This window comes from Mizuhopecten yessoensis, unplaced genomic scaffold (genome assembly GCF_002113885.1).
Source record: "Mizuhopecten yessoensis strain PY_sf001 unplaced genomic scaffold, ASM211388v2 scaffold8195, whole genome shotgun sequence".
NCBI lineage: Eukaryota > Metazoa > Mollusca > Bivalvia > Pectinida > Pectinidae > Mizuhopecten > Mizuhopecten yessoensis.
This window is the reverse complement of record NW_018407426.1, coordinates 1,660,511-1,675,952: the sequence shown is the minus strand read 5'-3', so window position 1 is coordinate 1,675,952 and position 15,442 is coordinate 1,660,511. Positions and strand designations below refer to the sequence as shown.

At 37.1% G+C, this 15,442-nt stretch overlaps 1 protein-coding gene across 9 annotated transcripts in view; it reads right to left on the bottom strand.

Moving 5' to 3' along the window:
- The window catches only part of LOC110455265, a 100,852-nt gene that overhangs the window by 20,728 nt on the left and 64,682 nt on the right, over positions 1-15,442 (bottom strand). For 4 of the 9 annotated variants that reach the window (XM_021505269.1, XM_021505270.1, XM_021505271.1 and 1 more), the window contains 2 exons: positions 5,450-6,190; positions 1,057-1,225 (listed from right to left, as the gene is read on the bottom strand). In XM_021505269.1, coding sequence (XP_021360944.1) covers positions 1,057-1,225; positions 5,450-6,077 — 797 coding nt within the window. In that variant the 5' untranslated portion in view covers positions 6,078-6,190. The other 5 variants (XM_021505276.1, XM_021505275.1, XM_021505274.1 and 2 more) reach the window with 5 other exon arrangements.

Sequence of the window (15,442 nt, the reverse complement as noted above, 5' to 3'; positions counted from 1 at the left end):
ACCTGTTAAAGATCTGGCTGACAGACATGAGATACTTCCTCCCCAGTCTTATGTTTAAGGTAGTTTACATGTTAAAGATCTTACTAACAGATATGAGATACTTCCTCCCCAGTCTTATGTTTAAGGTAGTTAACCTGTTAAAGATCTGGCTGACAGACATGAGATACTTCCTCCCCAGTCTTATGTTTAAGGTAGTTTACATGTTAAAGATCTTACTAACAGATATGAGATACTTCCTCCCCAGTCTTATGTTTAAGGTAGTTAACCTGTTAAAGATCTGGCTGACAGACATGAGATACTTCCTCCCCAGTCTTATGTTTAAGGTAGTTTACATGTTAAAGATCTTACTAACAGATATGAGATACTTCCTCCCCAGTCTTATGTTTAAGGTAGTTAACCTGTTAAAGATCTGGCTGACAGACATGAGATACTTCCTCCCCAGTCTTATGTTTAAGGTAGTTTACATGTTAAAGATCTTACTAACAGATATGAGATACTTCCTCCCCAGTCTTATGTTTAAGGTAGTTAACCTGTTAAAGATCTGGCTGACAGACATGAGATACTTCCTCCCCAGTCTTATGTTTAAGGTAGTTTACATGTTAAAGATCTTACTAACAGATATGAGATACTTCCTCCCCAGTCTTATGTTTAAGGTAGTTAACCTGTTAAAGATCTTGTAAACAGATATGAGATACTTCTTCCCTAGTCTTATGTTTAAGGTAGCTTACCTGTTAAAGATCTTGCTTACAGATATGAGATATTCCCTCCCTAGCCTTATGTATAAGGTAGCTTACCTGTTAAGGATCTTGCTTACAGATATGAGATACTTCCTCCCTAGTCTTATGTATAAGGAAGCTTACCTGTTAAAGATCTTACTAACAGATATGAGATACTTCCTCCCCAGTTTTATGTATAAGGAAGCTTACCTGTTAAAGATCTTGCTTACAGACATGAGATCTTCACCCCAGTCTTATGTATAAGGAAGCTTACCTGTTAAAGATCTTGCTTACAGATATGAGATACTTCCTCCCCAGTCTTATGTATAAGGAAACTTACCTGTTCAGGATCTTGCTGACACAGCCATGCGAGACCTGTAGTTGGCGACTGATCTCACAAGGCCTGATGCCCTGTAGAGCCAGCTGAAGGATCTGTACCCTCAAGTGGTCTGGCAGGGGACGTCCGTTGGTGAATTCTCGTCCATATTGGTTTATGTTGCGACCTCCGACTGAAATGGAAAGGAACTGTGGAGTAGTGTATGCCAAAATTTCAAGATCAAACAAAGTTAATACAAGTTTCAGTCTTGTCACCAGGAAAGTTTCAATCACTATGACGGAGAACGTTAAAGGTCTGCTTATAGATTAAATTGCTACTGTCACTCTTCAGGTAAAACGCATATTGTCTGCATATAGATATATCCACCACAGTCAATCTTTCATTGGTCTCCCTAGAGATTAAAGGCCCAATGTCAATCTTCAGGTAAAAGATCTATTATAAAACTGTCAATCTCCAGGTAAAAGTGTGTATATTGTGTATTCGTAATTAAAGATCCAAGGTCAAACTTTAGGTCAAAGGTTAAAGGTATGTCTATAAATATACATATACGGTATATGGTATACTATACTGTTTACATATATAGGGTTTAATGTCCTAAGGTCATTTAAGGATTACAACCTTCTGGTAAAATGTTCCACAAATGCTCAACAATAAGTACAGAGAGTTATAATTTAGGAACAAGTTCCCATGTCTGCCCATCGAAACATGTATCAAATTAACACTAACAAACATAAAGGTCAATATCTATGATATTACATATAGATAAATATTTCCTTTTTACCTACAAGTAAAATGTTTCATGTCTTTGAAACTACAGAAACTGGACAAAACTTTGCATGAATAAATATTTCAATTGAATGTCAACCTAAGGTAGAAAGTTTTAAGGTCACCCTGCTGTAATAAATTCCAATGTCAAATATCTGGTAAAACGAACCACATCAGCCTGCAGATAAATATTTCAGGTAAACAGTCAAGGTCTGTCTATAGGTACATCAGCCTGCAGATAAAATATTTCAGGTAAACAGTCAAGGTCTGTTTATAGGTACATCTCTAAGATAAAAGATTGCAGGTAAACAGTCAAGGTCTGTCTATAGGTACATAAGCCTGCAGATAAAATATTTCAGGTAAACAGTCAAGGTCTGTCTATAGATACATCAGCCTGCAGATAAAAGATTTCAGGTCAACAGTCAAGGTCTGTCTATAGGTACATCAGCCTGCAGATAAAATATTTCAGGTAAACAGTCCAGGTCTGTCTATAGGTACATCTCTAAGATAAAATATTTCAGGTAAACAGTCAAGGTCTGTCTATAGATACATCAGCCTGCAGATAAAAGATTTCAGGTAAACAGTCAAGGTCTGTCTATAGGTACATCTCTAAGATAATATATTTCAGGTAAACAGTCAAGGTCTGTCTATAGAAACATCTTTAAGATAAAAGATTTCAGGTAAACAGTCAAGGTCTGTCTATAGGTACATCTCTAAGATAAAAGATTTCAGGTAAACAGTCAAGGTCTGTCTATAGGTACATCAGCCTGCAGATAAAATATTTCAGGTAAACAGTCAAGGTCTGTCTATAGGTACTCAGGTAAACAGTCAAGGTCTGTCTATAGGTACATCTCTAAGATAAAATATTTCAGGTAAACAGTCAAGGCGTGTCTATAGGGACATCAGCCTGCAGATAAAATATTTCAGGTAAACAGTCAAGGACTGTCTATAGGTACTCAGGTAAACAGTAAAGGTCTGTCTATAGGTACTCAGGTAACCAGTCAAGGTCTGTCTATAGGTACATCTCTGAGATAAAAGATTTCAGGTAAACAGTCAAGGTCTGTCTATAGGTACATCTCTGAGATAAAAGATTTCAGGTAAACAGTCAAGGTGTGTCTATAGGTACATCAGCCTGCAGATAAAAGATTTCAGGTTAACAGTCAAGGTCTGTTTATAGGTACATCTCTAAGATATAAGATTTGAGGTAAACAGTCAAGGTCTGTCTATAGGTACATCAGCCTGCAGATAAAATATTTCAGGTAAACAGTAAAGGTCTGTCTATAGGTACTCAGGTAAACAGTCAAGGTCTGTCTATAGGAACATCTCTAAGATAAAATATTTCAGGTAAACAGTCAAGGACTGTCTATAGGTACATCAGCCTGCAGATAAAATATTTCAGGTAAACAGTCAAGGACTGTCTATAGGTACATCAGCCTGCAGATAAAAGATTTCAGGTTAACAGTCAAGGTCTGTTTATAGGTACATCTCTAAGATATAAGATTTCAGGTAAACAGTCAAGGTCTGTTTATAGGTACATCTCTAAGATCAAAGTCTGCTTTTACACAAAGTTTCAGGAGTAAAATTTCGGGGAAAGGTTGCCTATATATCATTGATCAATATTAAGGCGAAGATTGATAGAATAGAATATATTCATGCATAACTTCAGGAAAAAGACTGCCTATATATAGCATTCAAAGATTAAACCTCAGGTACAACATATCCCCAAGATAAAGCTTCAGGTGAAAGGTTGAATGTCTGTCTATAGATCAAGATAAACACTCCTAAGATAAAGTTTCAGGTAAAAGATTGAATGTCTGTCTACAGATCAAGATAAACAGATAAAGATTCCAAGATAAACTTAAGGTGAAAGGTTGAACATCTGTCTATAGATAAACATTTGAATATTAAAACATCAGGTAAAACATTCAATGTTTCCTATACAGTAGATTTTCAGTTAAAAAATGCAAAGCGAACATTTACCTAGATTTTAGGTCTGCCGATAGGTACAAGTTCAATGTCTGCTAATTGATTCAAATTCTGACATGACGATCTGAATAAAATATTTTTAATCTAAACGACAATGGATGTCATAGGTGCGAATTTAAACAATATGTAGTAGCTATACAGGTCATAAAAGTAAATACGTTTCCTTCTTTTAATCCAAATTTCTATGTTAAGACATTGTACATCATCTTCCTATAGTGGAACAGTTTTGGCTATCATTGTTGTACATATGATAAAGATTTCTAAAAATATTTTAATTCAAAGTTTTAGAAATGGACATTGAGAGCAGTTGGCTTCATGCTTAATAATAAATGTAAGATAACAGGTTATACAATTGATGAATTCTGATCTATCAATCAGAAACAATTACTAATCCAGTACTATTGACAAATGAGAAGCCCCTGTTCTTCTTCCCCCGACAGAAAACGCTCCGATTACACTTCCTAGTATCATTTTCTCATTACAAAATGGCAATCCTAAATATCATGTGTTCAATAATTCATATGTGCCAAACCAGGCAGTTCTTTTAGCTTTAGGCCAGTGGGTAGAAGTCTGGCACTAATGAATTAAAATATGGCTGGTACCTGGCCTGTCTTGTCACACCATAGCCGTATATTGATATACACAACGTGCTATAGTCAGCGACATCCGTCATGCAAACTTAAACAGTTTGTGTTCAGAAAAAGTGATACTCTGTCTCATTTGTCTGTGTGATCGAAATGTTTGTCCTGTCAAAAATGGTCAATAACATATGCGATTCAGATATACTTCTTTAGCTGATAATATTGTGTCAATACGGATAGCAGGTCGAATAAAAGGTACCTCATGGGCTCACGCCACGATTAGCAATGTCTACAGAAAAGCAGGATCAATTTGTGTTTTCAACAGAATTCCGTGACTGGTGCCTTGAACCAGGGTACTTTTAGGTTAACCTGTGACTGTTTACCTAGGGGAGATAACTCTTTAAAATTTTGGAGAGATAAATGTGAAAGGAAGAATAGACTGGGCAGGTAACTATGAAAGTAAGGTAAGATAACTAAATCAGTCTGTAACTGTAGAAGAAAGGGGCAGATAACCAAGTAAATATCAAATGTCAGACAGTGGCTATAGACAAACCTGTATATGTAAAACCAAGGGCAGATAACTGTGTAAAGCCAAAGCAAATTTCAAAGTCAGACTACCTATATATAAAGATTAATGTCAGTAAAACCAAGGGCAGATAACTAAGCAAAGTCAAAGCAAATTTCAAACTCAGACAGTACCTAAATAAAGAAATATGTCAGTAAAAACAAGGGAAGACAACTGTGTATAGCTAGAGACAGTTTCCTGTGAAGCTAGGAGCTGAGGAGATAACAAAATCAGACTGTTCAAATATACAGACCTGTGTCAGTAAAACCACGGGCAGAAACCTGTAAAACTACGGCCAGACAACAAAAGCCAACTGTACCTATACACAGACCTGTGTCAGTAAAACCACGGGCAGAAACCTGTAAAACTACGGGCAGACAACAAAAGCCGACTGTACCTATACACAGACCTGTGTCAGAAAAACCAGGGGCAGATAACTGTGTAAAGCTCAGGGCATATACCTGTGAAGCTTGGGGCAGATAATAAAAGCAGACTGTACCTATAGACAGACCTGTGTGTCTTATCCGTCCGTCCACCTTCTTAGGCTTTCCATTTTCATCCAACTCTTCCTCTATAAACATACTGTCATCAAACTCCATGGCGTCCACGTCTGATCCAATTTCTGCACTCAGCCCTTCCACTGTCCGCTTTTGTCCGTCCTTCACCATCGTGATGCCTGGCGACACCTGCTGGTGGGCAACAGGTGCCTCTACAGTTGTCTCCCCTTCCTTACCACCCTTGCCATCAAGGGCAGTAAGGAGACTCTGATGATGCTGCTGCAGGGCGGCTTGGCCCTGAAACATGGACTGCTGAAACTGAATCAGATTGACCAAGTACTGCTGTTGGATGAGTCTCTGTAACTGTTCAGCGTTTACATCAGTCACCTGGCTACCCTGAACCATGGCAACTGTGGGCACAACAACTTTATCGGCCTCGGTGACCTTAGTTCCATTCTTTTGGTCACCCTCACCATTTACGGCCACTTCAACAGCGTTACCACGATTGCTCTCATCCGTGACCTTTGACCCTATGTCAAGGGCAGTGGTGGACTTTGACTGGTCAGTCTTGTCAGCACCACTGTCCATGATTTCCTTCTTGACCTGGACAGATAGGACCTGAGCGGTCATTGTGGGTACATGAGACAGCCACAGTGAAGCCTGGACTAAACAAGTTAGACGACAGCCACCATTAAGCCTGGACCACCGCAGTTTAGGCTGTCACTCCGTCTAGTTACAGCTGTCTACAAAACAATCAAAACAAAAATCCTTCAGACTCATTCTAAAATTTTATACCCAGTAATAACTTTTAATATAAAACCCTTCAGTAAAATATGTTCAGGGGGACCAATTATTTTATATTAATTGTTAATTACAACATTTTTTATTTGAAATATGAAGGATTGAAGGGCATTTTCAATTATTTGTAAATAACATTACAATGATTCCTGAACCTGTAAAACATCATCTGAATGGCTGCTTCTTCAGATGGAGATGTGTTAAAATGACATTGATCACATGGCATTCATTGCCCAATGAATACAATTTTTTTTGGTATTCCTTATAGGGGATGGCATATTGACGCTTTTAATATATATATATATGAGGCAAATAAAATTTGGTATTCCTTAGAGGGGATGGCATATTGACGCTTTTAATATATATATATATGAGGCAAATAAAATAAGAGTCGACAATTTTTGAAGGAGTTTGTAGTGAAGACATCTACATATAAACCATTGAACTTAAAATACATCTTATTTTATGGAAATTTAGATAGATCTTTAGCTTTTTATTTTCTGTATGATTCTTTTGGAATATTGTGTTGTCATAGATTTGGAACTACAAATTTACTTTGATTACCTTGATAACAAGCAAAATCTCTAACAAAATATGACAGATACTCGACAATGAAAAAGTATATGTCAATAAAGGATTCTGCGTTCATTCACTATAAAATAAATTAAATAACTAACCCTCATCACACATTTCCCACAGAGCAAATCAGAAGCTGTCAGTACCTGTAACTTACAGATATTTAACTAATTTACCCCCAAAGACACATTTGAACACTTCCAATTCAAAGGTTGGAATAGTTCAGTATAAAATTTCAGGGGTGAATGAGTTAATACTGCTGACAATTGTTTCATAAGGTTAGGTACAGTAGACTGTCCTGTACTGTTAGTGTGTCAATCTTCAGATGTTAACAAGCAAATTCATGGAAATTATATCCCCCGCTTGCAGGACATAGTGTAGGTAAACATTATTGAGGTTAGGTTTAAACATGTGAGTATGGTGCTTTTGAGACATAATGTATAGCTTGAAACTTGAAGGAAAAAAAACAACTTATACAGTAGTTAGACTTTTCATTGAATATGTAGGTATTACGGTGTAAGTTAATCGTTTAATCCATCAGAATTAATAACCTCATTAATTCTACGTAAATATGCACAAATCACATCGGTTGGCAAACTAAGCATGAGACGGTTATCGATGTGCATACGGAATTTGTTTGAAATATCTGCACAATATCTACAGCAATTATCACACGAAAACCAAAGAGTGCCCAAGATGGGTGGAAAGACAGAGGAACACAAACATTGATATCAAGTTTGAAGGAAATTGGCTAATATTTGCTTGAGTTATGAAGCGGAAACTGCAGATAATGACATTTTCCGTTAATCAAGGGGCCATAACTCTGCCAAATGGAGTCCGATTAAAGTGGTTGTCAACCTTGGCTGAGCCTTCAATGTGTTGAATACCGTTACTAAGTTTGAAAACAATCAGATAATATTTGCGAGAGTTAATGAACAGAAACAGCAGATAATGACATTTTTCATTATTCAAGGGACCATAACTCCGCCAAATAAAGTCTGCTGAAAGTGGTCGTTGAGCTTGGGCTCGAAGTTGTCATTGGGCTTGGCTGAGCCCTGAAGACACTTAGCCCTTGTACCAAGTAAGAAGAAAATCGGCTGACATTTGTTAGTTATTGCACGGAAACGGCAGATAATGACATTTTTTAGTTATTCAAGGGGCCATAACTCCGCAAAATAAAGTCCGCTGAAAGTGGTCATCAAACTTGGCTGAGCCCTTAAGGCATTTAACCCTGGAACCAAGTTGAAAGAAAATCGGTTAACATTTGTTGCAGTTATTGCACGGAAACAAAGCATGACAGACAGATGGACCAACCCAAATTAATATCCCCCGTTTCGGTGAAAGCGGGGGATAATTCATTAGAGCTTTGTTGAAGCAAGGTCAAGACCGTTTTTGTACAAGTAATAGATATAGTAGATTGTAAAGATCCAGTATGTATCATATATATATCAGTATGCATGTACAGTGCATATTGTCCCTTATAAACAGGTATAATCTTATGTACATTGTGTACTTGTTTCTTATAGGTAAGAAACCATAAACCCCTTAACTCATTCCCCCTTGAAATTTCATAATGAACTATTCAAACCTTTGAATTGGAAGAGTTCAAATGTGTCTTCAGGGGTGAATGAGTTAATACACATCTAGTGTATGTCACATATAGGGTTATGTATGTATCTTGTTTCTTATAGACAGGTAACCATACATCCCATAGTTCATGCATCAAGCACATGTCAAATAGGCTTATATACCCTGTAATATGGTCCTTATAGACAGGGAGCCATGCTGCAGTATACATCTGTACAAACTATACTGTTTTTTATAGGCAGGAAACCAAAAACCCATACTTCGTACACTCATAGCATATCACACTTGTATAAACCCTGTATTTTGTTCCTTACAGATAGGTGAATAAGAGGTAATTATTAAGTCTGTATATTATTTCTTATACACAGGTAAAAAAGCATTCAATACTGCACATATTATAACGTATTTACAGTGTGTAATGTTTCTTTGGACAGGTAATTATAATCCTCTACTTTATATAGCTCTGGTATGTCACAGGAGTAATGTGTATTTCCTGTATGGTGTTCCTTATAGACAGGTAATCCTCTACTTCATACACACCCAGTATGTATGACATCTTCCCTATAGACAGGTAATCATCTACTTCATACACACCCCGTATGTATGACATTCAGTGATATAGACACTGTGTGTTCTTCCCTATAGACAGGTAATTATCTACTTCATACACACCCAGTATGTATGACATCTTCCCCATAGACAGGTAATCCTCTACTTCATACACACCCAGTATATAGCACATCCAGTGATATATAGACACTGTGTGTTCTTTACACCCAGTATGTACTAGTCATATATGGACACTGTGTGTTGTTCCTTATAGACAGGATATCCCCTACTTCATACACATCCAGTACATGTAACAGTCATTCATGTATAGTGTTGTTTCTTATAGGCAGGTAATCTACCTTAATACACACCCAGTACCTTTAACATAATTATATGTGTACATTATGTCGCTCCTTATAGACAGGTAACCATACACCCATACTTATACACACCCAGGATGTATGACATACAGTGATATATGTACACTGTGTGTCACTCCTTATAGACAGGTAACCATACATCCCATACTTATACACACCCAGTATGTATGACAAGGTAACCATACATCCTCTACGTATACACACCCAGTATGTATTACATACAGTGATATATGTACACAGTGTGTCGCTCCTTATAGACAGGTAACCATACACCCATACTTATACACACCCAGGATGTATGACATATAGTGATATATGTACACTGTGTGTCACTCCTTATAGACAGGTAACCATACATCCCATACTTATACACACCCAGTATGTATGACATAGTGATATATGTACACTGTGTGTCGCTCCTTATAGACAGGTAACCATACATCCCATACTTATACACACCCAGTATGTATGACACCTCCAGTACATGTTACATATAAGATACGGTACATACCGTGTTAACACTGAAGTAGGCCAATCAGTGTACAAGTAAAAATTGTACCATGTGTTGTGATCTATTATAAATAGAGTTAAAGTCGTTGTATGGCCTCCGTGAGCTGAACCTAAACACAGGACACACAATATAATAACACAACTAACACAGCAAACTTCAGGCCTCGCTAATCAGCTCCTGCTGACCACTCAGCCGTATCTTCCTGGTGACCACATGATCCAGCTTGACCATCAGCAGCCCTGAATAGTGGTCAGTTTCCGAAGGTATCACACTGAGACAGTAATTCCAGTCTGGCCAGGTTTAACATCGGTTGACACCGTTAACAAATCTTCCACACAGTGATACATACCGTGTTAATCATTAAAGCTTTCTTTCCAAATGGAGCTATTTCCTGTCTACCCTAGCCCACGTCATGGTTGAGTGAAGGCTAATATTGCATGTACAATCTATTATTTGACTAAATTGTTTGTATGAAATGGCCTTTGGGTTTAAACCAATGAGCTTTGTGTGTGGGTATAATGGACGACTAAGCCTCATGAAGCGGGTGGGTGCCAATCCATACATGTTCCACGGAGCGTAGCCGAGTGACAAGAACGATTAACAGCTTTTCAGAGTCGAATAGCTGTTTGATATTCATCTAACGTATATCAAACATTGATTGTATTCATATCTCTCCTGGTCACACTCTATCTAACACACTCTCTAGGTATTCCAGTATTACCTTTCTCACCTGAGTGCCACAGTACACACCTTGTTGGCCACAGGACTGTCAACATTATGTAATTTCATCTTTATTACAGGTATGTACTACTGTGTTAAAATATACCAACACCAGATAAATGTCAACAAAGATTATCATCTGACATACATATTATTTTGTATTACTTTTTTAATCATAGCATCAGGGTCGTAAACTCCCTCTAATGAAATATTTATACTAAAAACTATCAAACTTCATGGCTTTATAACACACTCCCTTTTTAAGGTCTATTAAATGAATCAACTCTTCTTTGTTAATAGGCATGTTGCACTCCTATTGCCATCTGAGCAGACAAATTCTATACTTGATAAAAAANAAAAAAAAAAAAAAAAAAAAAAAACCCCCCCCCCCCCCCCCCAAAACAAAAGGGGGCATCCTTTACAATTATTAAATAATTGCATTCTCCTTCACTTCAACCCTCTACTAGACTGGACCAGAAAAGGAAGAATAGGCTGTGTGTTCCTACACGTATATCCCTCTACTAGACTGGACCAGACAAGGAAGAATAGGCTGTGTGTTCCTATACTTATATCCCTCTACTAGACTGGACCAGAAAAGGAAGAATAGACTGTGTGTCTTTACACATACAGTAGATTCCTCTTTATATCACTTCCCATTTGTCAGAGAAAAACATGATATTAACCGAAACATGACATAAACAGAATACATATTTTCTGATGTTTTTCAACCCTCAAAACCGGAAGTGAACTTAGTCAAATGCCTAAGTGATGTGGCTCTATGAAGAAGATTGATATTTTGTAACTAACCTTGTTCTATACCCTAGTTGAAATATAGATATAAGTATAGAAATAAATTTATTATTTGTATTTCATTTCAGTACGCAGTTACATTTCATATTGTTAAGTAGCAAAATGACGATCAGTACGATTGTAATTATAAGGAAGAATAGGCTGTGTGTTCCTACACATATCTCCCTCCACTAGACTGGACCAACAAGGAAGAATAGCCTGTGTGACCCTACACTTCCATCCCTCCACTAGACTGGACCAGACAAGGAAGAATAGGCTGTGTGTCCCTCCACTTACATCCCTCCACTAGACTGGACCAGACAAGGAAGAATAGGCTATGTGTCCCTCCACTTACATCCCTCCACTAGACTGGACCAGACAAGGAAGAATAGCCTGTGTGTCCCTACACTTATATCCCTCCACTAGACTTGACCAGACAAGGAAGAATAGCCTGTGTGACCCTCCACTTCTATCCCTCCACTAGACTGGACCAGACAAGGAAGAATAGCCTGTGTGTTCCTACACCTATATATCCCTTAAATAGACTGGACCAGATGCAAATTAAAATGTACTTTCAGTTAGTAAATTATGAACTTTGCTGGGGGGAAAAGTTGCAAAATTTAGAATAACCCGGCAAGATCCATAACATATTTCCAAATACTCTAAACAAATAGTAGCATCTCTCAGAAAAAGTTCATTGTATATTGTAAATACCCTTAGTGAGTTAAGCAATGTTTTTAAACAATTGAAAATTGACTTGAATGACCTTCCCCACAGTTAAATACTTATTTGATTCATACCGCCATGTTTTAATTATTTACAGTTACGTAGTTTGCTATACCCGTATTTAGGAAAATTTTAAATGTCTGCCCCAATCACTATATGGGATAGCAGACAGTAACAACAAAATATCCCGCCAATTCAATTGATGCGAGACAGATCCGAAGCAATGGTAAATATCGTAGATAGCTAAGGCGGGATTCGGAACACATCAACCAGTCAAACAGACCCTAATGACTAATGATCACATGACTAGTCAACCGGTGACAACCAGCCGCGAGCAGGTCCACACCAACTTAATTCAGATCAGCGTTTTACGGTATTTTGTACTAATTTCACGCACGTTTCGTCTATGCAAAATCATGTTTTATGTGGAAAATGAAATTCAAAGTAATTGTTTAGCATTTAAAGGCGCATTAAAGATCGTGACCCTGACTGCAATGGAGTCTTAAAGCACACCTCAATCACGGCTCAGCCATGCACGCTGTCCATTTAATGCTAATTTCATGCTTTTTAAATTTTGAAGAGGTCTATCCTAGTGAAGTTTTCTGTGCCACGATCTCCTACCCAGTAAGTTTTAATAAGGTCTTGTGGGTGGGATCACATTAACTTTTTAACAATTAATTTGTATTATATTATACAATGCCTGATAGTCTTGCTATTAAATACTGTTGAGATCTCCCCAAATCTTCCCTTTTTGATTTGCTTTTTGGTATATTTTTATAACAGTTTCATACAAGCTTTTTTACTTAGAAATTCCATAGAAACCAGGAAAACTTCATTACAAGTCCCAACTTTGGCAGAAAAAGATGAAGTTCTTTTGTTAGACCAAACAAAACATATTTGATGTTTCAGGTAACTCGACCTATCCTTATTTCTGTGCCTACCCTAAACTTGTTCATGCAATTTTTAAAGAAGCGCTGTTAAAGTCAAGATCACTCTCCTATATAAACCACATTAAATTATCTTTAAAAATAAAACTTGCTACAAACCAACCTACCCTATATTTTTCGAACATGTTACAGGAAACATATTTTTTTTGTCTGTCCTTATCTTTCAATGTTGAACATTTTTTCTTCATTGTTGCTTCTTTGTTTATTGTTTTGTCGAATATTTCACCTCCTTAGTGTGAAACATTTTAAAATTCCCTTTTTCTTAATATGAAAGGTATCCAAAATCTGATGTCAAATGGCATGAAAAATTACTAATTGCCAATTATCATTATTTTTTTCTTTTGCAGTAGTATATAATTAAAATACCTTTTTCATGCCATATATGTCTGCTGCTGATGCAATAAACCTCTGCCTTCATTAGACTTTCCCTACCAATGTCCTGCACAGTGTCACAAGTATCTACAGAGTTGACAGAATTGATTATCCGCGGGATCCATACAGCCAAAGCTGTACTAATTAGTGACCAGACTACAATAATAACTACACGTAGACTGCCCGGCAATACACCAGCCTCCCGTTAACATGGAATGATGTGGAAACAAATCCCTTACCATACCAATTAATTCTGACCCTACACGTCAAAAGCATACCTTGTTCACTGTTGTCATCTTTGTCAGGTCGCAACAGTAACACCATGTCACCATTATTCTATTCCATCCCAAAATGGAACAGAAAATTCGTCTCACACAAGCAAATTAAAATATTTTGTAACAATTTTTACATGGCTTCCACAATATTTCAATGATATCGATATCAATGTCATGGTTATTTTTCAAATTATAAAAAAGACATAACATTTCTATCAAAACAGAATTGACTGAATAATAAAAACATTTTCAACCTGGACCAAGCCTTTCATATCATAAATAGCTACCATAAAAGATTTAGTCAAAGAATTGTCACCGATATCACCTTATTTAAATGGTTGATTCGATAAATTGAATGGAAAGGGGTCTCTAAAACATGGATTCCCAGCTCCTACACTTCAAACTACAGCAAGGTCATGTAGATCAAGGTCAAAAGTCAAGGTCATAAAGAGCCCTGTATTCCGGCAGAGCCTTTAGCATGTGAAGTTACATGACTATAGCTGTAGAACTTGATCCAACTTTGACCTATACACAAAACAATTACCATGGTCACAAAGATCAAGGTCACACATTAACCTATACACAAAACAATGTCCATGGTCACAAAGGTCAAGGTCAACAGTGAGTCACACATTGACCTATACACAAAAATATTACCATTGTCACAAAGATCAAGGTCAAAGGTGAAGGTCAAACATTAACCTGTGCACAAAACTTTATCATGGTCAAAGGCGAAGGTCACACATTGACCTATACACAAAAACTTGACCACGGTCGCAAAGTTCAAGATCAAAGGTGAAGTTCACAAACCAATTCAGTGAAACATGCTGTGATCATAAAGCGACACCTAATAACTCGAAGCAAAAACTGAACTTAATCAGCTGGATGTATGTACGGACAAGGGTGACACTTATAATGCCCTGTACCACTTCGTAGCACAGCATCAAGTATTAACTATCCATGTGGAGTGATGGTACCAAGACGAATCCTGATACCCATCATTTGAACATAGACCTATTTTATATAACCTCAATAAGAAACTGGATGGTGCTAGTTAACTTATGCCCATTTGTGATATGGGATTTTGAAGTGATATGCAAGCACAAATAACCATGACATTCTTTATACTTATTGTACTAGTACTGTATAGCCACATGTGATATATGTATCAAAAGAATTACCTTTTATACCGAGACAAGATCAGCCATGTACGATATTTGATTTCTCAAAAAGAGTGTGCCTAATAAATTTCAGCTACAACAGACCGCTGAAAAGTAGTTATATTTTTTCAAAGGTGGATTAGTTTGTTTCACAGCCTCAAACAGATAACAGGAAGATCAAAGCTACACTTCTAACCAACCATGGCAAAGTTAAACAAAATAAAAACATTCCCTCATTACTGACAAAACAGCTTCTAAGATGACATTTTCAGATACAATTAAAACCTTCCATTATAATCCCCAAATCTTAGGACTATAATAACACATGAAATGTGCTGTTCGCATGACAACATTTTGTCATCATAACAATGAGACTAGATAACACACAATCTGTAAATGTTATTAGTGGCTATGGTTATCAGCCGAAAATGGCTTCCTTAGGCTTGTGTGTTATCACAACAATAAACATTCACCTGACTAAATACCCCCTTGTTGTTAAGGTGTGTCCATTGAACTTACAATTCTATCCTCTTTTCTCCTACTATCTTTCTTTGCCCCTTACTATCTCTGTCAATCTTTCTACCAATTCATTATGGTGTCTTACA